Here is a 23984-nt window from a genome sequence, read left to right as displayed (position 1 = left end):
TCTTTTCACCTCACAATAGGGCCGTTTTAAACAGAATTTGAGCAAAATTTCCCAAGAAGATCTCTAATATATATTCCATTTCGTTAAACCTGTAAGATAAGTCTAAGAATTCCCTTACCCTGATGACCCCATTTTGAGTGCTAATTTTATTTTTTCCCCCCCTCTTTCCCTTTTTACATCTCCCAACTGATTTAAACCCTTCAGTATTAAGTATAAGTATGCTGTGACAATCAAGAATACAGTAGTGACAAGTGCCCTTAACCCCTCCGTCTCAGTGCAATTTCCCACCCACCCCACCCATCCCCCCTACTTTCGAGCAATTAGGGAGACCCTGAATGATGGTAGTCAGAATGTGTCCCAGCCACTGAGTCTCGCTGTTAGAACCAACATAAAGACATTACGACTGTGCCAAATCATAACAGAAGGAAGAAAAACATTTAAAAAGCGTTGTGCAGCATTGCTGAAAACAGCTCCAAAGCGAGCCTTGAACCTTCCCCTTATATGATTGAGAGAAGAAAAAATACCATACAAGGCTGATCAACTCTTGCCTAAAGACATTTCCATAAACTGGGGAAAAGGTGCACTGCATCCTTTCCACTAGCTCTTTTTAGCTTTGACTTCCTCTAGAAATTCCCCAGCTTTGATTTCAGACATAAAGATTTGGGAGGCCCCATTTAAGATGACTTTAATTCTGGCAGGGTTAATTAAATACACTTGAGCTCCCAACTCCTAGAAGGGGGAGATTAATTGGAGCAAGCGCCACCTCCGTTCCACAGTAGAATGGCAAAAGTTAGGTTTTGCGAAGAACATGACTCCATTGGCACCCTTCTGAGAGTTCAGGCGAGCTTGGTCATAGACCAGTTGCCTCAGAAGAAAGTTCCCAAAGAACACCAGGAACGCTCTTGGTTTTCCTCCGGAGAAGCTGCTGCGGTCCCGTCTCTGTTTTAAGTTAAACAGGAAGCGGTGCACCCATTGAACTTTGCGATCCCAATTCCAAGTAGATTGATCAAGAAAAGACTTCTGGAGAAGTTTGACTATATAACGCCTGAGATCGTCACCCTCAACTTTTTCTGGGATACCAAGTAAGTGCAGGTTGTTCCTACGCTGTTGGTTTTCTTGCTCTTCCATCTTAGCGAATAAGTCTGTCAGACATGCAGCATTAGAAGAGCTTTTTTCTTTAACAGTAAGAACTTCAGTTTCCAGGCTCTCCGTGCGACCTTCCACCGTAGTGACACGATCACTTACATCAATGCAAATTTTGTTCAGCTTTCTCATACCCCCCTGTAGTTTTTTAGCAGCCCCTTTGGCCAAGTAGTTTTCTGAGTGGACCTCCTCACGGAATTCCTTAATTGAGGCCAAAATAGAGGCTAAAGAAGGCTCCGTTGTAATTAAGATTGAGAAGTCCATCTCTAGTTCTACATTCATATGAATCCCGAGATTTCCCCTCCAGTCTGAGAAGTTTTTATTGACACACAATAAAATCTGAACACACTGCTGCAAGGGCCACTAAGAGCTGCACATCTCCAGAGCCACAATTTTGAAGAAATTGAGTTAAGTTGGTCTGATTGACTCTAGGGGTCTACAACCTCAATACTATACAGTCCTGAAGATGATCTCACTAATGCAAAACTAGAGACCGAAACGTCGACTTGTACACTTTTTTCTTTGATATTGATTTGTGGTTTATTTTAAGAAAAGTGTTGCAATTGTTACAGTGAAGGTTTTCAAGTGCATAATAATTACCTTCTTGCTTCATTGTATGTATTGTATACAAGTACCCTGAAAAATTCTAATATAAAATTTAGTACTTTCATATATACACCTGTTTTGTCTGTTCTATACACCTCTTTGAGATTTACTCCATATGATTGTTCGCTCTTAAATGGAGTTGTACCCGTTTACAAGAAATTGCCTAAAAGAAATGACGAGTTGAAAGAAATCAATTAGCTCGCACATCTTCCATCTTGCTCCCAAATGTTAGCTTAAAATAAACTAATCATTCAACTGAATAAATCCCTTGAAGGCACATTTAAACATCCCCCCGGTTGTTACTGAGGCATCTGGTGCAGGTTTTGACTTCTCCCAGAATGCCGTCTGAGTGGCGTCCTAGTCAAGGGGGTAGGATATCTCTGAGTTGGAATAATCCCACTTTATCTGGCTGCGCCTTCAGGTTTTGCTTCATGTTTTCTTTCTGCGCTGCACAGTTCCAGTATCTTTAGGAGATCCAGAGCTATTGTCTTCGCTAAAGACAGAGCTACCCCCCTCTGTGGTCAAGCCAAAGCAATCCGAAACTGAATAAATATTTTCACCAGGTGGTCCCGGGGTCCACGGGGCTAAAGGGCCCGTATTAGCTTCCAAATTACACATGTAATTGTAAGTACCAACCAAGGGCAGTTTAAGCACACCCTCTGACAGACTTGGGGCAGCTAGAGCTGGTGTGAGACCAGTCACATCAAAGGTAGTTAGGTCTCCTAATCCCCCTAGATCCTCATTGCTTTCTATAATGAATTGAAAGTTAATGTCTGCGCTGTCCGTTTTGCCACTGGGGGGTGCTGTTTCCATAGTTTGAGTTGTATAGCATTTTGCCCCTGAGCTATCTGTCCACTGCAGGAGGTTAAGATCCCTTGGTCCTGCCAGGGGGGGGGGGGGGTGGATATATAAGATCAGGCAAGCTGTCACTGTTATTAAGTGCCTTAACTCCAGAGAAAAGCTTTGCTACAGAGAGCTGTTGTCTGGTGCTCTCTTTCAGAGCACCCCCCTCTCCCTGCAGGCTTCTTAGGAACCTCCTGTTTCTCTTTAGAGGGGTTATCAGTCATTCCGGCATCCCCACAGGCAGGGCTAGTTTGGGCCGCTCTTGCCTTACCGCCTCTACTGGATTTGGTGCCCCTGATGGTCATCATCCAATTCGCGCTGAGCTTTCCCTTTTTCCTTCACCGTATCGACAGGTCGAGGGAGAGTGTAGGAACCGCCAAAACCACTACACGTCCAGAAGATCGGCAGTGTGTCAGCCTCCCGAGCGTGCCAGAAAGACCAAACGCCCTGCGTTCACAAGCAAAGCCCGGCCTGGCCTCGACGAACTGGAGCTGGATAGCGAAGCCAATCCCAGATGATATGGGTCGGCTCTCTCCACGCATCCTGCGACAGTCTGCACAGCCAAAACCAATCGGAACAGGGAGAGCAGCTGAGTGACATGGGCTCATGCTGACTCCATCTTGCTCATGCTACACTTGAGTTTTACAAGATCTTTTCTCCCCAAAAAAAGGACAACTTTACCTTATTGGTAGCCTCTATTTTCAATGGGGAGCTCTCTCCTCCCTCCTGGTCCCTTGCCAAAATTATAATTTTTCCAAAAAAGTTTAATTCCCTGCTCGAAATAAGCTTGTACAGACCAATCACTCTTATAAACTGTGATTCAAAGATCTTTTCTAAAATCTTGGGAATAAGAATCTCCTTGAGGATTGAACCCCTGGTGTCCATTTGGCAGCACAGGTTTATCCCTAGGAAGGGCACCACCGAACACATACGAAGGGTCATAACCTTGTTCGATGCAGCTCAGACAGTAGGAGACCCGATGGCGTTAACTTTATTGGATGCAGAAAAAGCATTCGATCGGGTCTCCTGGCAGTTTTTATGGGACATAATGAAGAAGATATGCTATGGGCCAAATCTAATTCAAGCAATTTAATCTCTTTATATTAAACTTACAGCCAGTGTATTAATAAATGGTAAATTAACAGAACAATTTCCAATCTCACTGGGTACCCGGCGAAGGTGTCCTTGCTCTCCATTGCTCTTTGCTCTTTACATCGACCCATTGATTAAAAAAATAGAAAATATTCATGCAATCATGCCAGTGAGTAGATTTGGGTGGGACACTAAAATGATGGCTGATGCTGATGATCTGTCTATTACTACCCCAGATCCCGAAAGCGCTATTTCGGAATCTGGTGGAGGAGGAGGCTCAAGAGTTTTGAAAAAACTCGGGGTATGCCCTCAACAAAAATAAAACCCAGATTATTTTAAAAGATAAAACCAAATGGGTAGATAGTCGAGTAGTTCCTAAAGCCAAATACTTGCGATTGACCGTTGCTGTAAACACTGATTTGATCATGGCTGAAAATCTAATCCCACTTGCAGTTGATACCAAGAGAGCGCTCAATCGGATTAACAACTGGCATCTGACTATAGTGGGACAAGGCAATGTCATCAAGATTACTTATTTCCCAAAGCTACTTTACTTTTTCAGGGCCATCCCCTTAGAGTTCAATAGGACCATGCTTTTAAGATTTGAACAACTCTTCTCACAATTTATATGGGCATATTCTCAGCCTAGATAAGCCTTCAAGACACTTTCCATACCCAGGGAGAGGGGTGGAAGGGCACTCCCCAAGATGAGACTATATTATTGGGCCTCAATTTTGTAGAACAGTCTGGATTTACTATGAGAACACTCCTCTATTCCAAACACAGGGCTTCCGACTCCCTTTTTATTACTGCTTGGGGAGGAGGTACGCGGATGCCTTTGGCATCAAGTGACCTAAGGCTATTACAAACCTGTCAGGTTTAAGACCTTGGGTGGTGTTTTCAAGGTGTTTTCCAACATTCGTAAGATGTACGGACTAGGTCATCTGAATTATTATTCTCCCTTTTTTTTTAATCCCAACTTGCCGGATATTTTCCGAAGCTGTTATCTACAGGATTGGCACAATGCGGGAATCAAAAAATTTGGTGATTTGATCACCACTGATGGAATTAAGTAATTTATCCATCTAAAAACCCAATTCAAACTACGGGACCAAGTTACCTTTAAGGACATTGCTATAAGAGATTTCTTGACCCAAAAGGCCGGGGGTACCATAGGATTTGGGCAGCTAGATCTTTTCGACAAGCAAAAAGCCTCTCCATTACCTCGGATAGGAACAATTTCCTCAGCACTGAACAGCCGAATGCCTGATGATCTTCTTAAGCTAGCCGGCAAGTGGCATTGCAAATTGGAGATCCCCCATAAAATCTTTTACTGCGCTCTAAGATCTGCCCAAGAGGATTTGTTATCAACTAAATTACAGGCGCAATTTTTTTAAACTGCTTTCTTCTTGTATATCACACCGAGCCAGGTTGCAAAATGGGTGACTGGGAAAGGGACAATGTGTCCTAGATGCTCGGAGTACGGGGCAGACTCAATGCACATGTTTGCCACATGCCCAAAGCTTATTCCTCTCCTCGCTAAAATACAGGATTTTCATGGGAAAGTTCTTTCTACTGATGTCGAATTAACCCCAACGACTATTCTATTGGGGATTCAAGACAAGGTTAGTCGGAAAAGGGGTGGAGCATTTAATTTTGTTGCTGTGACAGTTTTTCGTATCTGTTTAGCTTCTGTTTGGATCAATATAAATCCCCCACTGTTTTCCACTGGTTGGCCCCATTGGTCTCGACATGCCATCTATGCAAAGAAAGGCATACGGGGAAAATAAAAGGTCTAATTATATGGGATACTCTTACATTGTGGCTAAACCAGCTATAGAAGCAGGGCTCCTTGAAAGGTACGTTCTTTACCGTTTGTCAAATTTGTTTTGGTTTTTCTTTTTCTCTCTTTTTTTACACTTTTTTTCTCTTGTTGGAAATTCTTAGTTATATGTACTTTATTTGCAGAAACTGGTTTTGTAAATTGTTTTGTAAATTGTGACCGCTGGTTTTCATCCGGTTTTGTTTTGTGTTTGACTTCAAGTGCCTAACTCTATGTATATTGCTTGGGGATGTGGTGGAGGGGGTGGGGAGGCAGGTGTCGACTTAATTTTTGCTTTGTATTTTTTTCATTTGGCAAATACAAAATACAAAATAAAAAAAGGAAATAAGGTGTAATTGTATGTCCATTGTTTGCTACAACGTGCTTTTTTGATGCATCACTTTATATTGATGTTCTTCAGTTGGTGAACTGTAAATTGATACATTTTAAATGCAAGACATAATAGCTATAATTTGAATACTGTCATATTTTAAGTTGCTTTCATGCTTGTGTTCTAGAGGGCGACCTTTGGGTCCAACGGTGGATAACAAGGCAGGCATTTGGGGTGAAAGTCCACCAAAGTTTGTCACCAAGCCCAGTAAAGTGATTGTCAAAGAAGGACAAATGGGAAAGTTCTCCTGTAAAATAACCGGCCGGCCACCCCCTCAAGTAAACTGGTTTATGGTAAGTAAATCTCACAGATGAATTACAAAGTCATAGCAATCCAGAGTGACATTGAATAGATGGTTGAGAATCCCTTCCATGAGCTCGTCAATGCTACACGTGTTCCACATCTCATGTCTGCTGAAGTCTGTGTGTGAGAGGGTCAGATACAAATTCTGATTACCTTGCTTTAGACTGCCTGTAAACACTGATCAAACCACCCTTGTGTCCATATTCCTCCTCCTTTAATTGCATACTGTGTTTTTTAAGAAAGTAATCTTGTCCCCATTGATTCAGTATAGCTTCCTGTCTGTAGAAATATCATATGTGTGCACATATAAGTAGAAGGGTCTCCAGCCACCGTGGATCATAGGGTCAAGGCAACCACACGTATTTCATTATTGTAGATCTGGCTATAGGCCGGCTTAGGTTTTGGAATTCCTTCATTTTACCAATTATTCAAAAGCGTCAAGTAAGAAGTACAGAGAGTAGACTTTAGGTCAGCCCCTTCATCTATTGTCGTTCATGTTTGTTTATGATTAAATGGGCTGCTTATCAAGGTCCTGGGATTTTGAGGATATTTAAATTGTTCCATTTGTGTTACCGTCAGGCTTTGGTGCTGGGACCATGAACTAATCTTTTTAGTGCATATGGGAAATGTAGCTTTTTAATTAAGACCCGATGTGTGTTCTTTGATGGACTTCTTTTGCTGGTTGCTGATTTATGACTTTTTGGGTAAATGTTCTTGCTCTTTTGATGCCTAAACCTGTTATGAATACATAGTGCTATTTTTATTTTTATTTTGCTGTCAAGATCATGGTGGGGCTGGTTTATAGTGCATTTTTTCAGTGACAGGAGGGATGGTCTGACAGGTCAGTGATGGGCTGTTTTTTATGTTTGTGGCCCTGCTTTATGGTCTGGTGGGCCAGTTATTACTACTGAATTATCACATTGTTTGCAGCAAGGTCAAATGCATGCAGTGTCCCATAGCTTGCAAACCACACACAGCGTGTCTTACAAGTTTAAAACTGCCCAAATTTGCAAATATTAGCAACTGTTTTAACTTTGTGATTTACAAATGAGCGCCAAGTGTTAACGTTGTTGTATTTAGGGCTTTTTTGTTCTCAAACTAAAGATGTGCAGGCATATAGACTATCTTGCAGATGCAATGAAAATACTGACCATTTCTCAAAAGTATCCACTACGCAGTGCTTTGCTCTGTACAAATTATCTTCATCAATCGTCCTCACTACCAGCTTCCACGCTGTCATAGCAGAAAATGTTGCTTAATTATGGGGGGTGGAGGCAAAATATAAAGTCTCTGAATGATTACCAAACACTTCCCTAACTAGTCAGACTTACTGGCTTTACCAATGCCTATTTTATACAACTTTTAAATTAAAGTATTGAATAACTTTGGAGGAGTCTTTATTGGTGTTTAGTGGACTTTTCACTTTTTAAATTAAGTGGAGCGTATCTGAACTAAAGTGGAAAATACATGAAAGTATGAAGAATAAAAAGGTGTATAGGCTTTGTCTAGAAGAACAGACTTGTCTCACCTTCATCTTTCTGAGATCGAAGGATGGATGGAAGACACTTCCATCAGTGAGAAATGACCACCAAAAATTATACTCTCCAATGCTGATCCAAACTTGCAGGGTTTCATTTGCTTCTGTTGAAAGAAGCACGCCGTATTATCTGCAATGACAGGTAAATATTTAGATCCTTTTTGTCCCCCATAGCTTTTTCCCTACTGAAATTAATGTAATTAATGTAGGTGCTATTTAATGCACCTGATAAATAACGATAGCACAGGGTACATTATTTATTGGGTGTGCTAAATAACACCTATTACGAGTTTGTGGGTAATGGCATGCACATTTTTGCGTTTAACGTGCAAAACGTTTCATTAAACAGTTAATACCGTATGCTTTTTCAACGTTAAATTTCTGTAAATTTGACCTGACAAAGTTTAACAAGGGTTGAGTTATTTAACACATAATTATTGTATGTGTTAAAATAGCTTCAAATGTATAATTCCGACCCACTCGTAATCAGGGCTAATGTATTTGGTGTGCAACAGTACAGGGCAAAATATTTTTTTTAATGATGGCTAGCACTGGAAAAAGTTGGTGGTGTGAACTCCGGTAATTAGTGAAGAAAGTGCTAAATCCAGAGTAGGATTCACTGGCAACATTTTCTCCGCCATACTAGATAACTTGATGGAGGAAATGCTACAGTCCGTTCCTACTCCAAAAAGTGTAGGATTTTCCATACCACATAAAGCCAAAAGTCTCCTGAATTTTTTTCTACTAAAACTAGTGCCACAAGGCTTCAAAATGAGGACCTTTTGAGCACAATCCAGCAAGAGAGTACTGGCAATCTTAATTTTGCTGCTTTAGTTGTCTTACAAGTTTCATTAAAACTTCTGAACAAGCATCAATTCTAGAATTCTCCTAGAATCTGAGTGGGTCTCATTCATTCTGTCAACTGCACAAGAACTCTGACAAGATGACTTACCCTTTCCGTGTCCGACTTCCCATCATGCGTATTTAAAGTATAGTCTTCCTTTTCTGTGGTAGTCACTTTAAATACCTTTTTTCAGCTAGGTTGCACAGTGCAAGTGTTGCCTTGAGTCAGAAGGTGATGGAGAAAAAAGTCCACCTCAGATTCTATATAAAAAATAAACTATATGTGGCAACAGTTGCCTTTCTCAGCCAATGTAAACTCTGTTACTGGTTTTAGGAATGGTTTTATTCTACAAAGATAGCACTTCTCACCCTGATTGATGTATTGTAGGGCATTGTAGCAACATGTTTTCATCATGCATGGATGTAGAGTGACTAGAGATATGCCAGCAGAATGACAGCTGATGTGATCTTCTCCAAACACTACACCTCAGCCTTCATAAACTCTGAACAGGAGTCTTTATCTCTTATGCATGTAGGTGGGACTCTTACTTACAAACCTACAGTAAGAAGCTGAAGGAAGGATTTATGAACTGCAGCGCCCCTGCAGGGACACAGTGAAACTGCTCCAATCTCTCTCTTGGCTTTAGTTTACTAACTAGAGGAAGAGTTGGAAAGTCAGGGAAGGGTAGAAGGAGGAGGGGCTTTGGTTACAGTTGATTATGTCTAGCATCTTCACATACTTTGAGATTCTCCGTTCACTGTGTAGTGAAAAACGGAGTCACTCTCTCAAACTACCACTCTGTCTCTCCCGCTCTAGCTCCTCCTTTCGGGATTCCCCCACCAATTATAAAGTTTGCTCTGTTTAGGTTTTTAGTGTCACTTACTTAAGAGAGGGTCTACATTGCTTAACAATCTACCATTTTAAAGGTTTGCTCCCTTCCCGATTCAAAACCTCCGCCAACTCGCTATAGTCCTGACATAGGTTGGAAGTAAAAGACTATGGGCCCGATGTAGGTAATCCCAGATTACCGATTCTTAAATATCGAATCATATCGATTCGGTATTTAAGAACTGGCAATCGGGATGTGGGTATTTTTACCGAATTCAATACCGAATCGGTAAGTTTCGGTAATTACCGAATCGGTAGTTGCCATTGATTCCTATGGGCCTTGAAGCCCATAGGAATCATTGGCAAATACCGATTCGGTATTTTTCAGAATCTGTAAAATATCGAATTGCTAAGGGGGACAGGGTGTCACTTTGACACCCTGTTGCACCCCTGTTTCGGGCTTGTGTGCCATGTGACACACATACATGCCCTTATGGCACAGGTGTACATGCACAGATGTGCATGTACACAGAAATTCTTAATTTACCACCCAATAGTATTGGGTGGTAAATTAAGAATTCCTAAGGGCCTGTGGCACTGCAAACTGTGCCACCTACATATAGATTTACAGAATCGGTATATTTACCGATTCGGAAAAATACTGAAGCGGTAAATTTACCGAATCTGTAAATATACCGATTCTGTAAATTCCGAGCCACCTACATGTCAAAAGCCAAATACCGGTCGGTCGCGTTACTGACCGGTATTGGGCGACCTACATCGGGCCCTATATATTGAATCCTCAATAATCCTTTGCTTCTGAACCGGTCTGCCTTTTAGTAAGCCAACACTGACATCTAGCGGCTGAGTCGTATAACACAGTCCCTCGTTGACTATTACATTATCACGGATGAATTTATACAAAGCGCCAATCAGTACCTGCTTTGCATGGCTCACCTTCAGATGCCCCTTAATTTCAAGGACGTTAACATATGTCATGTTTTCCTCAAGTCAGCAACGGGTACTGAAACATCAAGTCGGTTTGTTGACAAACATCAAGTCGGAACAAAGCTAGCTTGTCGTGGCTTTCTTTTCATCTGTAACTCTATTTCTGATGTGTTAGATTAATTCTGATATGTCGATTTTCTGTTATTTGGGTCTCCCACACTGTCACTGCCTTACAGCATAATCTGTACTCATTAGAGGCCCATTGAGGCAGAGTTGGCTTTTAAAACAAAATCTTGGTTGCCTGATAAAATAAAGGCTTGCCAGTGCCAGCAATTTCGCGAATACTACCAGCTGTTCCTCTCAAATGAACCCTCTGTGAACACACCAGCGAAACAGGCAACACTCGTTGTCTATACCATTGACCTCACAGGAAATAAGGAAGTGTCATCAGAAAGTAAAATAAAGAAAGAGGATCCGAAAGGCTGACCAATATAAACGTATAAAAAAACTAAAACTCCGATCGAACTGTAAAGGAAGTAGTGCCTTATCTGCTTCCATGGATTTAGCTATTTGTTTAATAATTTGGTGAGTTAATGGTGTGGTAGTTATTTTCTCGCATTTGGTTCCTCTGTGACTCCCCCAGATTACCCTACTGTGCGCGCCTAACAATGTCATTCATTCATTCATTCATATGATTGATACGATTGAGTGCCTGCCTTGCGGGTAAAAACGAAGCAAGTCTTTTGTTGCACTCATTCAGTGGATTATACACCTCCAGGCGGTTTTGTTGCGGCACTGCTTGAATAAGGAGCTGTTTCTATAAACTGCATTTTGTAACTTTTGCTTCAGGGCGATGTCCAGTTGCAGCAGAGTGATCGTTTCAACATGGTTGAGAAGTCTGGTTTGCACGTTCTGGAAATTCAAGATGTTCGTCTGGCTGATGCTGGAACGTACACGTGCGTGGTAAAGAACACCTCAGGAAAAGCCTCCTTGTCTACAGAGCTTATCGTTCAAGGTAAATAACAAGTGCTGACGTCACCAATAGGCCAGCTATGCCGTCATATGCATATGTCCAGCCCTTATTCCCAGATGCAGCCTTTATGCATTAGTACTGCCTCCCATGCCCACCTGCAGCCTCACAATGTCATGCAGCCCTAAGGTGCTACCATAATAGACCACGGACTAGCCATCTAATATGGACACTACCACCTATTCATAGGCGTTGTCATATGGCTTTGTACTTAAACCAGAAACACTGGTCCCACAGTTGAAAGCAATGCAATCAATACAGATTAACCAAATTATTATTTTAATCTTCTAACAACCGGTATAGCCCAACGCAGAAGGGCTAAACAACTATTATTTCAGCCACTAAGTGTAGAATTTTCTAAATTAAAAAGGGAGAAACAAGGAGCCAACCTTTGGGATTTTGGAGAAGAAAGGGTATACCAGCCATTAGTGTCCCTGAGCCACTTCATTGTCTTCAATGTAAATTCAAACACAATGAAATTAAGGATTTCTTCCACCTGCCTAGTGGTTATTCATAGGAAGAACCAAGAAGGGAAGTAGGTTCCCATGGACAGGTTATACAAATCTTCAACAATATTTATGAATGTACTGACATGGTGCCCGAGAATGTTAACTGAGCCATGAAATGCAATTCTAAAGTGTGTTCAATCAAAGCATACATATACAAATTTCAAGAAAATGGCAATTTACAGAGTATTTTCTCAAATTCCTTGTGAACTTAATTTTTACTGTCATATTATCTCACGAGGCAATCACATGCATGTAACTTTGGGATGTATGACGTTACAAGGCATACTTTTACCTCGCATACCATTACAACGTGGTTTTTACAACGCATACCATTACAACGCATAGCGCTTTGGGGCGCTGGATAGTGAATAGTTTAATTTACTATTCCAACTCCAGTCCCCGTGGACACTAGGGAAGGTGTTGGATAGTAAATTAAACTTATTCCCTATCCTAGAGCGCCCCCCAGCGCAATGCGTTGTAATGGTTTGCGTTGTAATGACTGCGTTGTAATGGTAGTGCGTGGTAAAAGATTCGTTGTAAAGGTTGTATACCATAAATTTGTCATTGAATCACTTTTCTTCTTCAAGAATGTACAAACTTGGTACCAGGATGTTTTAGATCAGATCTCTCACTGTGAAAGGTTTGGGGTATGTGAGTAGGTTAATGCTATTTATTTCGAATTCTGAATTCATTATTTACTTTGATTTCTGTTTATCTTCTTTTAGGTTCAGATACGACAGACAGGTATGTGTACCCTCTATGTGCTGATTCTTTTAATCTTATAAGCCATGGATTTTATCTTGAGATTAGTGGGTATTGGGAAAAAAAGTGTAGTCTCTTTGTCATGAGTTTTTAGTTTATAAATGAAGCATTACAAGATGTACAAGTGTACAATGGGTGCAACAATGAAGCAATTTTTTACCGTCATAAATATCCATCATTTAAATCTGCTCTATTTTTGTTTCCTTGACCATGCTTATCAACCACTGATGTACCCCTCCCACCGCACCAGGCATTTGTCCTTTATTTGAGTCTCTGTGAAATTAAACATAGAATGGGTTGACTATGTCAGAACCCCCTAGGATATCGCGATGTTATGATTTGCAAAGAATTCCAAAATAGGCACTTTTGTAAAGATCGCACAATTTTTACACAAGTGTCTACAAAAATTGAAGTTTGAAAAAATAGACTAATCCTTTCTTTATTGATGCTGATCTGCTGCTTAGCTGATAAAAAGTGGACGAGCAACAGGCCAACAGGCAGAAGAGGTGTAAACTATGCTGCCTGCCTTGTAAATGCACTGAAGCTGTTCCTGTGGCCCGCATCACATATTGTGCCTCCTGATGTCTCTGCTGGCCCTTGGCTCTCACTGCTGCTTCCCACTCTCCACTGCACTATCACTTCCCTCTTCCCCCTGGTCGCCCTCTCTGTGTTGATCTCTGTCTCGTCACCCCCAACTCTTCCCATCAACCACCTGCTGCCCTGTGACTCCTCCCTTACCTCCACCCCTAGCCTCCGGTGCCCCCTGCTCACATGGCCTATCTGGTCCTTCCACGAACAAGACTCTTCTGCTCCCTGTCCCCGCTCTCGTGCCCCCCAATCTGCCCTGTGCACCACAGGTAGTGCATGATGTCCGATGCCAGTGAGGGCAGAGGTTGCATATTGCAGTCTGCGCACTGTGGCACCAGACATCCTCCTATTCCAGGCGCGGTATTCAGAGACATTTTAATGCCTGGGCAAAGTGAGCAATTGTACAGGTTCCTCCCCATTCTCAGGCCTCCTATCATAGGGATTTGAAGGGTCGATATTCCGGCCACAATATCTTTGCTCATGAAACCATCTTTTTTTTTGTAAAATTTTTATTTTGATTTACAGAGGAAAACAAACAAAGGGCTGCGGAGGCGCCGCACATTACTCAAGACCGGGTCAAAATCAGATGTCATATAGCAGTAGAGTCCCAATACAATATAGGCATTTCCAGTCCGAAAGCGAAGCATCATACATTCCAAAACAGCAGTGCAAAAGACTTTGAAAAGCCATTCAGTAGGGCCAGTACAGCAAGGATAGCCAATATATCAAGAGGCCGGTCCCCGATCCTGCATATCCAGACAAGCAGGCTATGCACCCTAGTAATCGTACCTCCACAGCCCAGAGAACCAGAACATTAAACTCCCACCTCCCTCCCCCCCCAGGGTGGTGACGCCATACACTCCAACATACACTCCGCAACCATACTATACTTGGAAAAGGTGTAGCGACCGCAAGGACGCAGGACACACAGCTGAAGGCAACCCCTTAGAGAGGAAATTAACCAAGGGGCTCCACTGAAACCGGAAATTCTTGAATTGGCCAAGGAAGATGTCCGCCACTCTTTCCATACTGAGCAACCTCCAGAGTCGCGCGTGCCACAAAGAGATCGCCGGGGCTTCTTTCCTTTTCCAGGCCGCGGCCAGCGTGAGCTTAGCTGCACCGAGACACAGCCACAAGATCTTTTTATCCGCCCTGGTCTGATATTCAAGTCCAGGATCACGCAATCCTAACAGGACACAAGCCATAGAGTCCTCAATGGGATAAGCAAGTATCTCCCTGATGTGCGAGAGAATTTCCTCCCAGTATGGTCGGATCACCGGGCAATCCCACCAGATGTGGCGGAAGTCCCCCAGTAGTCTGCAGCCCCTCCAGCACTTATCGGAAGTGGCCGGGTAAATGTGGTGGAGCCTGGTCGGGCACATATACCATTGCATGACCGTCTTGAGGTGAGCCTCCCTCAAATGCACAGAGTGATTAAATGTAGTCAGGTCCCGCCAGAGCGCCGACCACTCCGTATACGAGATATCCCTCCCCAGCATCTCTTCCCATTGCCCCATATAACGAGGCCGAGGCGCCATTGTCGATTTAAGCAATAGCTGGTATAGAAAGGAGATGGCCCCCTTCATGGCAGACGTCCGTAATATAAAGGCCTCAAATGGTGTCGGCGGTCTCGTAGCCGCTTCCAACACCCCAGGTGACGTGGCCCAGTGAAGCAGCTGAACATGACGGAATTGCTCAGTCCGGGGGACCCCATAGTCCCTCATACAGTTAGCAAAAGTGAGGGTGTCCTGGCCATGAAACAGATGGGTCAAGGCTCGGCAGCCCCCCTCTCTCCACACCTCAAAAGACCCCTCATGAAGCGCCGGCGGGAAGGCCGGGTTAAAGTGCAAGGGCGTGAAGGGCGAGGGGAATGTAGTCCAGTGGTCGTCCGCGGCTAGTGTCCCAAACCTTCAATGTCGTGCTCGTAGGGGTGCTAATATATGCGTTGAGGGGGCGGTCCTTTTTCGATATCCAGGCTAAGTCCCATATCGACCTGCCAGCCACACTCCGGTCCATATGCACCCAGTGTTTTTCGGATGTTTGCTGCGACCACTCCACCAACACTCTCAGCTGTGCAGCTTTGTAATATAGCTGCAGGTCAGGGAGCCCAACTCCACCCTCGGACTTCGGTCGGCGTAAGACCCCAAAGGAAAAACGGGCCTGACCCCCTTGCCACACGAATCGCAATATTTGAGTCTTGAGCCGCCGGAAAAAGTCGCCGTCCAGGGGGATAGGCAGTGCTTGGAATAAATACAAATATTTGGGGAGGAGAACCATCTTAACGGCATGGATTCTACCCAGCCAGGACAAAAATTTAGGTTTCCACCTATCCAGTTCCGCCCGGGATTTCGCCAACAAGGACGGAAAGTTGGCCGGGAATAGTCCGCCCACAGTTGGAGTCAGATGGACCCCCAGGTAGACAATTGAACCAGTGGCCCAAGCCAGCGGAGTCAGCGGTCGCACCCGATCCATCTCGGCCTGCGAGAGGGTAAGATTCAGGATATACGACTTGCCGTAGTTGACCTTGAAGCCTGCCACCTCCTCGAATTCCAATAAGACCTCCCTAATGCATGGCAGCGAGTGTTCCGGGTCTGTTATTGAGAATAAAACATCGTCCGCGAAGAGCGCGATCTTATGCTGCTCCCCCGTGAATGGCAGGCCTCGGATCCCTTCATGCTCACGTACCGCTACAGCCAGTGGTTCGATGCTCAGCGCGAACAAGAGGGGAGACAGGGGGCACCCCTGTCTAGTGCCTCGCGTGTGTGGAAAGAACGCTGACATATGGCCATTCACCGCTACCCGTGATCGGGGACTGCAGAAATTAGCCCTCACCATGGTGATGAACGTCTCCAAGAAGCCGAAGGCCGTCATCGTATTGAACAAGAAACCCCAGTCAACCCTATCGAAGGCCTTCTCGGTGTCCAGTCCCACCAGTACCGCCGGTATACGGAATCTGTCTGCCTTTTCAATCAGATGCACCACCCTAAGCGTATTGTCGTGAGTCTGGCGCCCTTTGATGAAGCCAGATTGATTCGGGTGTATGATTGCCGGCATTAGGTCCTGCAGCCTATGCGCCAGGATCGCCAAGTATAGTTTGGCGTCTATATTAAGAAGCGCTATCGGGCGGAAGGAGGCGCATTGGGCGGGATCCTTCCCTGGCTTTGGCAAAACTGTAATCACCGCCTCCGCCAGGGAGCCAGCAGAAGAGCCGGACATGGCCATGCCGTTAAAAAGGGTCACCAAGAAATCACACAGTTCGGAAGCGTATGATTTATAGAAAATGGCGGTGTAGCCGTCCGGACCAGGAGCCTTGTGAAGCTTCAAGTTCTTAATGGCATCGAGCACCTCCTCCCTGGTAATCGGGGCCCCCAGCAGCTCGTTCCATTCCCTTGATACCTGGGGGAGGGGCAAGCGCCCCAGATACTCCTTCTGGGCAGCCGCGTCCAGCCCGTCCCCCGCGTAGAGGTCCGAGTAAAAGCGGCCAAAAATGGCCGCCTTCGCTTCGTCCCGGTGTTGTAATACTCCCGCCGCGTCGTGAACCCCCCCCGATGTATTCACGTTCCCTCCTGTCGCGTAGTTGACGGGCCAGGTGCCTTCCCACCTTGTTTCCACAAGAGTAGGACTGTCGGCCCAACCTCAGCAGGGTGAATTCAGCTCTGTTATAATGCGCTCTCAGTTTCCCCCGTACCGCCGTCAGCGGCCGAAGGGTCACCCTCGAGGGGTTGAGTTTATGCGCCTGCTCGAGAGAGGACAGCTCAGCCTCCAGGTCTTCCCGCTCCTTGCGCCGCAACCGGTTGAGTTGCGCATTGAGGCCCAAGCACGTGCCCCTGACGGACGCCTTAAAGGCATCCCAGGTGTTGGAGATTGAGGTATCGGACGCCGGATTGAGTTCAAAGAACTCCCTTATAGCCGACCGCAGTGCCTTATTAGAGGTATCGTCCCGGATTACTGAAGCCGGGAAGTACCATTTCCGTTGACCGTCGCCGGTCGAGGACCATCGCAAGGTAAGCACCAGCAAGCTGTGGTCAGAAACTGAAAGCGGTAGAATGGTAGAGTCAAGGACATCACCTCTAAGAGCCTGGCCAAGAAATATATGGTCCAATCGTGAGTAGGAGTGGTGCACATGAGAGAAAAATGTGTAATCCCTTGATGTTGGATGGAAAAAACGCCACCCAACAACCAGGCCCAGCTCCGTAACCATCTGCTGTGACAAGGTAGAGAACACTCCCGTATCAGCCCTGTGAGCGCCTGAGCAATCTACCGCCCCATCCCACACCAAGTTAAAGTCACCCATGAGGAACAAGTGCCCTTCAACAAAGTCACCCACTTTGTGCAGCAAACTATGCAAGAACTTGTTTTGACCAGCATTGGGGAGGTACACCACAACGAAAGTACACATCCTCCCCTGTACAAACCCCTTCACCATCAGCCAGCGGCCATCTTTGTCCGTGCGTATTGCAACTGGTTGAAAGTGCAGCGCAGCGCGGAAGAGGAGGGCCACCCCTCGATGCTTCGTCGAGGCAGAGGATCTATATATTAGGGGATAAGCCTTATGCTTAAGGCGCAGCTCATCTTTGCGTGCCAGGTGAGTCTCTTGAAGCCCCACTACATCCAATTGGTGATCAGTTATATATTTCCACACCTTCTGCCTTTTCTGCGGGGAATTCAGCCCCTTAACGTTCCAAGTCCCTAAGCTAACAGGCATACTAAAGCAAGAAACAGGAACCATCTATAGACTCCTTGGTAGACCCCCCTCCCCCGCCAGGAGGTCCCCCGGCCACAGGCAGTACAGAGAACGGACCCCAGCCGCCCCCCCGCAGCCCCAACACCGAGCCAACTGCAAAACTGTCACGCACCTCCCCCACCAACAGTACATCCCAGCCACCGTCACACATTCACGCAATACATTCCACAACACGTCCCCGTCACCACCACTGCCCCCCCCTCAACACCCCAAACCGTCCCCCCCAAGGCCCTCCCCCCCCCCGGAAAAACCCAAACACAACATTGTACCAACCCCACCACACAAGAAGGAAGGACCAATCCCCCCCTCAAGGAAGACAGTTCAGAAGGTCCAAGAAAATCCTCCAGGAGCCGGAGAGGAGACACCAGCCGGTGCTCCCCAAAGACCTCATACCGGGGTGTCTTCCCACAAAGTACAAATGAACCCACAGTACCTGCATGGATGCGTCCCTCTGGTGCCAGTCAGATCACCCTCCACAACTCAAGCCGCCCTGGAACCAAGCTGAGAGGCAGACAGTGTGACAGAGGCAACCGAGGCCACCGCGTCGTCTCTTTCTTGCAAGCTGGTGGTTCTGTCAGGCATCCTCCTCCCCTCCTCCCCACCCACTCTCTGCCAGGAGGGGGACCTTCGCCGTCCCCTCGTAGAAGGGCTCCCATTGCCAGACGAGGCTTCCGGTTCATCGATGCCCAGGAGATCCTTTGCCACCTGAAGGGATCTGATCTGTTCAAGCCTATTGTGCCACCGAAATATGATGCGGAATGGGTGACCCCAGGAATAGGCGATGTTGCGCTCCCTCAAAAAAGCAGTCACAGGTCGGAACTCGCGACGCTTCAGCAGAGTGGTAGCTGCCAGGTCCTGGTACAGTTGCGGATGATGACCACGAAACAGGATAGACGGAGCCTCCCGTGCCTTCTTCAGAATGCGCTCCTTCAACTGAAAATCGTGGACTAGAATGTCCGGCGGAGGCCCCCCCCACGCCTAGGAAGACCAACCCTATGGGCCCTGTCCATCTTGATGTCGTCAACGTCTTTGTCGCCCAATAGCTGTTGGAACAGCGCCAGGACATAGCCCCTCAGGTCGCCAGACTCCCCGTCCCATGGCACCGACTTGATGCGGATGTTCCGCCTGGAGCGGTTCTCCAGGTCCTCCGCATGGGCCTGCAGGTCCAGATTTTGTTCCGTGAGGCGCAGCACATCTTGTTGCAACTGATGCACATCATTTGCCATATTAAGATCATGGTCCTCTAGGGTGGCCACCCTCTCGCCGACTCCATCGAGGTCCCTCCTCACCTCCTTAAGGTCTGATGCGAGCTGGGACCGCAGTTCGGAAATGTCTTCCTTTATTGATGCAAAAAGCTCAGCCATAAATGCTTTGGTGGCCGGAGCCTCATCATCCTTCGAGGCGGACGAGGAACTCGCCCCCGGGGACGGCGGGAGCTGGGAACCCCTGGTTAGGCCATCCTTGCCATTCTTCCCTCTCCTCGGATTGCCCGCCATCTTGGGACCCCAAGGCTCCGGGGTATCTCCCTGCTGGCGGTCGTGTGAGTTTCCCCAACCCGTTCGAGGTCCTCAAAGCCAGGCAATGTCTGCCCAGTGGTGCACCCGGTCCGGGCCTCCACGTGCGTCCCCCTCAATGCCCGGCCACTCCGTGTCTGTCTCCAAGGCGCTGGGGCCGTCGCAGCGGGCCTGCACCTCACTCTGCCGTCACTCCCAGGCCTTCGGTAGCCCCGTCCAGTTCACCGCTCGTCAGTGCGTAAGGGCCCAAGCAATGAGAGAGAACCTCGCGAGTCCGGGCCTCCGCCGGACCTCCCGTCCGTTGGCGCCAAGTGCGTAGCCCCTCACAGCGCCTCTGGCCTGAACCACACTCGAGTCTAGGCCGCAGCGGCGGATCCAAATGCCCGTGCCCTCTCTGCTTCAGCAGGGTCGTCGCGGCGGCTCCACCACGGCAGCAGATTCAGCCGGTCCCTGGCGCCCTGCACGCGAAGACCACCCGTGGCCGCAGTCCGCCACGGGCCCGCTAAGAGGATTGCCCCGCTGGATGGGTTACACCGCTCCCGCCGGCTCTTCCCGCCTCCACAGCCCAGCCAGAGCGAGGTTCCACCCCCGCGCTAGGTCCGCCGCTCTCTGGGGGCCCCCTCCGCTCACCGAATCGGGAGTCCGTGCCCTTTCCGACCCCTTCAGTGCGCTCACCTCCGCCTACTCAGCCACTCCTCTGCTCCTCCGGGCCGTGCTCAGCTCCGCCGACCCGTGCTCTGCCCTGGCACGCCCTCGGCAACCAGGGCTCCGCTCTGCTCAACACCTCAAGGGAGGGGGGGAAACGGAGGGGAAACCGCTCCTCGACAGCTCCGCCGTCCATCCCGGGCTCCACGCCTGTCAGCGGAGCCAGCCTCCACCTCGCCTCGCCTTCCGCCGGCCTGCACTTCCGGTTCGGCGTCCTCGCCTACTCCAGTCCGGTGTCCACCAGGCCTTCTCCCGCCACCGTCTCAGCAGCGCGTCTCTCCGTCCAGACCGCTCCGAGGAGCGAGCGCAACCGCCAGGAGTCTGCCCCCAGGCACCGGTTCCTCTGAGCAATCGGAACCGCCGGGTAAGGCACGGTTCCGGGGGTGCAATTCGAAGCTTTACTGGAGTCGGCGCCGGAGGGACCGCAAGGTGCGTCTCACTCCGTCGCCATCTTGGCCACGCCCCCTGAAACCATCTTTTTGTCTAATTTGACAACTGACAGAAACTTAGGGCCAACTTAAGGAACAAGCATTTGCAATGCAATAGGTCTCGCGTTTATTAGAGTTTGAGCTATTGGCATTGTAGATTAATGCCTTTTATTAATGTGCTTGTTTTTGAAACAAATAAATAAAAGGCATTGCCATTTACAATGCTAATAGGATAAACTCTCGCAAATGCGAGACCCATTGCATTGTAAATGTGACAACCTGCTTTCATCAGACTGCTCAGATGCGCGCACGCACAAACACGTTAAAGTGCACTCGGATAACCCAATTAGACGCCAGAGTCAAATTAAAAGATAACATGCATTAAAAACACCTCCATTTCATCCAGGAAAAGGTTTTAACTGAAAAAGGCTGAGAGTACGCTTTTTGGGAGGTGACACGCGCACACACAAACACATTGAAGTGCATTCGGATAACCAAACTAGGCACAAGCGAAGGAAAAGATGTCAGGCACTAAAACCATCTCAATTTCATCCCGATGGCGTTTAAACTAAAAGAGGCTGAGAGTATGGTCAAACAATGACCTAGGCACACATAAATAGTAGGTTTACACAGTAAGTAAAAATATACAAGCACTACAGTATATTAAACATCAAAGGAAGGGAATATCTTCGAAGATGTTGCGAAATGTTCAGTCTTTTAATTTCTCTTAAAAGTCAATGATCAGAAGAAAAACCAGCCGACGCGTGTTTCGTCGCATGTGGAAAATAGTTCCATGATTTCCTCAGGGCTGTAAATAGACGAATGTCTGGAATGTCGCTCAGTCAGTGATAATTCCAACTTGGCTGGGCTTGGAAAAATCAGGGTAACTCGGGTATTCTAACATATCGACAACACCATATAGTGGAGAAAATTTCATGCGTAGGATGCACATACAATATTGGTGACGGCAAGTGATGATATACTTGATGTGCACATAATTCAATAAAAGTAGCGTTGAAATGGGCCTTAGTGCAAGAGTGAGACTAACTCTGGGCCTTGCGTTGGTGTTGGGTAGGATGTGCAAGACAAAAACCATTGTGCTCATAAAGAATCTGACTGTTCTGTTTGTACCTGTATAAAGACGAAGAATGTCTGGACTGTCTAAGAAAAGAAATGGAAAACACAGATGCAAGGTAGTGAGGACAAATTATCCAGTGGGTGGGCATAAAGTAGTCAGTGACCGTAGAAATGAAGGTCTATTGAGGGGTGAGTGCACGGAGAGGCTGTGCATAGGAAAGAGGGAATGTAGGGAAAGAGAAAAAGAAGATAAAGGGAAGTGATATCAAGATTTGAGAAAGGAGAAAACAACCCTGGAGCTTACTGCTCAGCCGGTGATAATTCCAACCCGACTGGGCTTGGGAAAATCAGGGTAACTCGGGTAGTTAGAACGTATTCGGCGATATAAGGGAGAAAACAGAGTGTCTATGAGAATGTATGTCTGTCATCAGATAGGACATACAATTCGATCATTCAATTACACCCTGACCAAAACGCGAGTGAAGAAGGGTGCAACTGAGTTGAGGAAATGCTCACCGAACGTGCGGTGAGAAGGAACATACTGCACATATTGAATCGGTTCTCGATCCGTGACTAAAGAATTATGTCACATCAGAAAAGGTCACTGTGGACAAACTGCGAGAGGACAAAAAACAATAATTGCTGTCAGGGAAATAGGTCAGAATTGGAACATAGCAAGAGATAAACTGCTGGTATAATTGAAAAATTTACCGGAGAAAATTAAAGTCAGTATAGCGGGGTGCAGTGAGGGGGTTTAAACGTTGGAACGGATTATTCCAGGGATGCGGTTGATCTGAAAAGCAGATCAATAGTATATTAGTCCTTGTGTCAGGTTCTATGTCAATGATTAAGGTAACAACAGTTAAAAAGACCAGGACGCTGAGAGTCTTACCTTGAGGCGAGTATACCAAGGAACCCTCACGACGGATCACTGTGTTCCGGGTTGTAGACACGTGATCATAGGTCCGGAAGTGAATTATAAACTATCAACAGGCTACCCTTCGTAACACAGTAGAAATACAAGGCATCACGGAGGCCCCGGGGGAGCTGCTGCCATTAGCAGGACATTTGCATGCAAAGCCAAAGAGACAGAGTTCTAGCGATGTAGGGGCCTGGTGAATAAAGACTGGGGGGCGGGGACTGGGAGGGCAGGGAGCAAGTGGGACGGAAGGGGAAAAAAGCAAACAGTTGTGGAATAATGAAATTCCGGCAGATGGCCCTCAAATCTAATGATCTCCCGGGCTCGGCAACTAGCAGCTCAATCGCAGTCAGATAAAGTGCAGGTCAGGCTCTGCACACCCGAGGTGGCAGCGCCCGGGGAGGGGAATTAAGGAGGTGCAGATGTTGAAAGTATGTCCAATGGGAGCGGGCTAAATTTTATAATTACATTTACATCAGAGAGGGCCTATCTGTCGGGTCAGCAGGTAGCAGCCAGGCCTTTGCCCCCTCCCCTCCTCCTCTCGCAGAAGCTGGGAGGAGCAAAGCTCTCAGCTCCCTGGCTGTTTGGGGGCAGAGAGTTTGGTTTGCATTATGCGATTGTAGGTATTTAAGTGCCACTGTATCCCTTGGGCAAGCAAGCACCTGAAATCCCCTGGGGCTCTGGGTAATACCAAACTTCTCCATGTCACAAAGACTCGAAATTTCCGTTCTTGGAGGTTCTTCTGTTTGGGTACCACTGCTTTCTGGGAAATGTAGTTTTGGTGCGGTTGAAATAGTCTTTACGGACTAAGGCATTCGATGACAATAAAATGGCATTCCGAGACTATACAAGTGGGGACGCCGTGACATGGAGTAATTTTGCAACACTACACGTTTGTCAGTGTTAAATTGAAGAAAAAAAAGGTGACGCAGATGAAATTAGAAACGTTTTTTGATGTGGAAGGAGCTCTTCGGTCACAAGTTTGCAGCAAGTTTGAGGATATACGACCCAAGTGGTGCAAGTTCATTTTCCTACCTTTCTTTAAGTCCATAGATTTCGCCTTGCTATCAAGAGCGCAATGCTGTGGTCCAGGATTTTCTTTTAAGAGTTCTTTGCATTCTAGAAGTTGTGGTCCTGGTTCCTTTTAATTGATCAATAGACCGAGACAGCAGATCATTGATGTGAAAAAGAAGGGGCCAGAACTGGATCTGATAATTCTTCAAATTGATGATGTAAATATTGTGGGATGAATATGTCTTTGAAATGTGACAATTGTTCGCAATACCAAGAATACCAAATAAATAAATACATTAAAAACTACAGACATGACAATAAACGCGAGTCACAGGCC

At 46.5% G+C, this 23984-nt stretch overlaps 1 protein-coding gene across 3 annotated transcripts in view; it reads left to right on the top strand.

The window, feature by feature from the left end:
- Positions 1-23984, top strand: part of MYLK (myosin light chain kinase) — a 1710670-nt gene that overhangs the window by 820123 nt on the left and 866563 nt on the right. For all 3 annotated transcript variants that reach the window (XM_086957081.1, XM_086957079.1, XM_086957080.1), the window contains exons 6-8: positions 6025-6190; positions 11207-11372; positions 12622-12640. In XM_086957081.1, the coding sequence (XP_086813207.1) occupies positions 6025-6190; positions 11207-11372; positions 12622-12640 (351 nt within the window). The remainder of the gene's footprint in view (positions 1-6024; positions 6191-11206; positions 11373-12621; positions 12641-23984) is intronic.

The sequence above is a fragment of the Lissotriton vulgaris genome, chromosome 2_1, assembly GCF_964263255.1.
Source record: "Lissotriton vulgaris chromosome 2_1, aLisVul1.2, whole genome shotgun sequence".
Taxonomy (NCBI): Eukaryota; Metazoa; Chordata; class Amphibia; order Caudata; family Salamandridae; genus Lissotriton; species Lissotriton vulgaris.
This window is presented reverse-complemented; position numbering and strand designations above follow the sequence as displayed.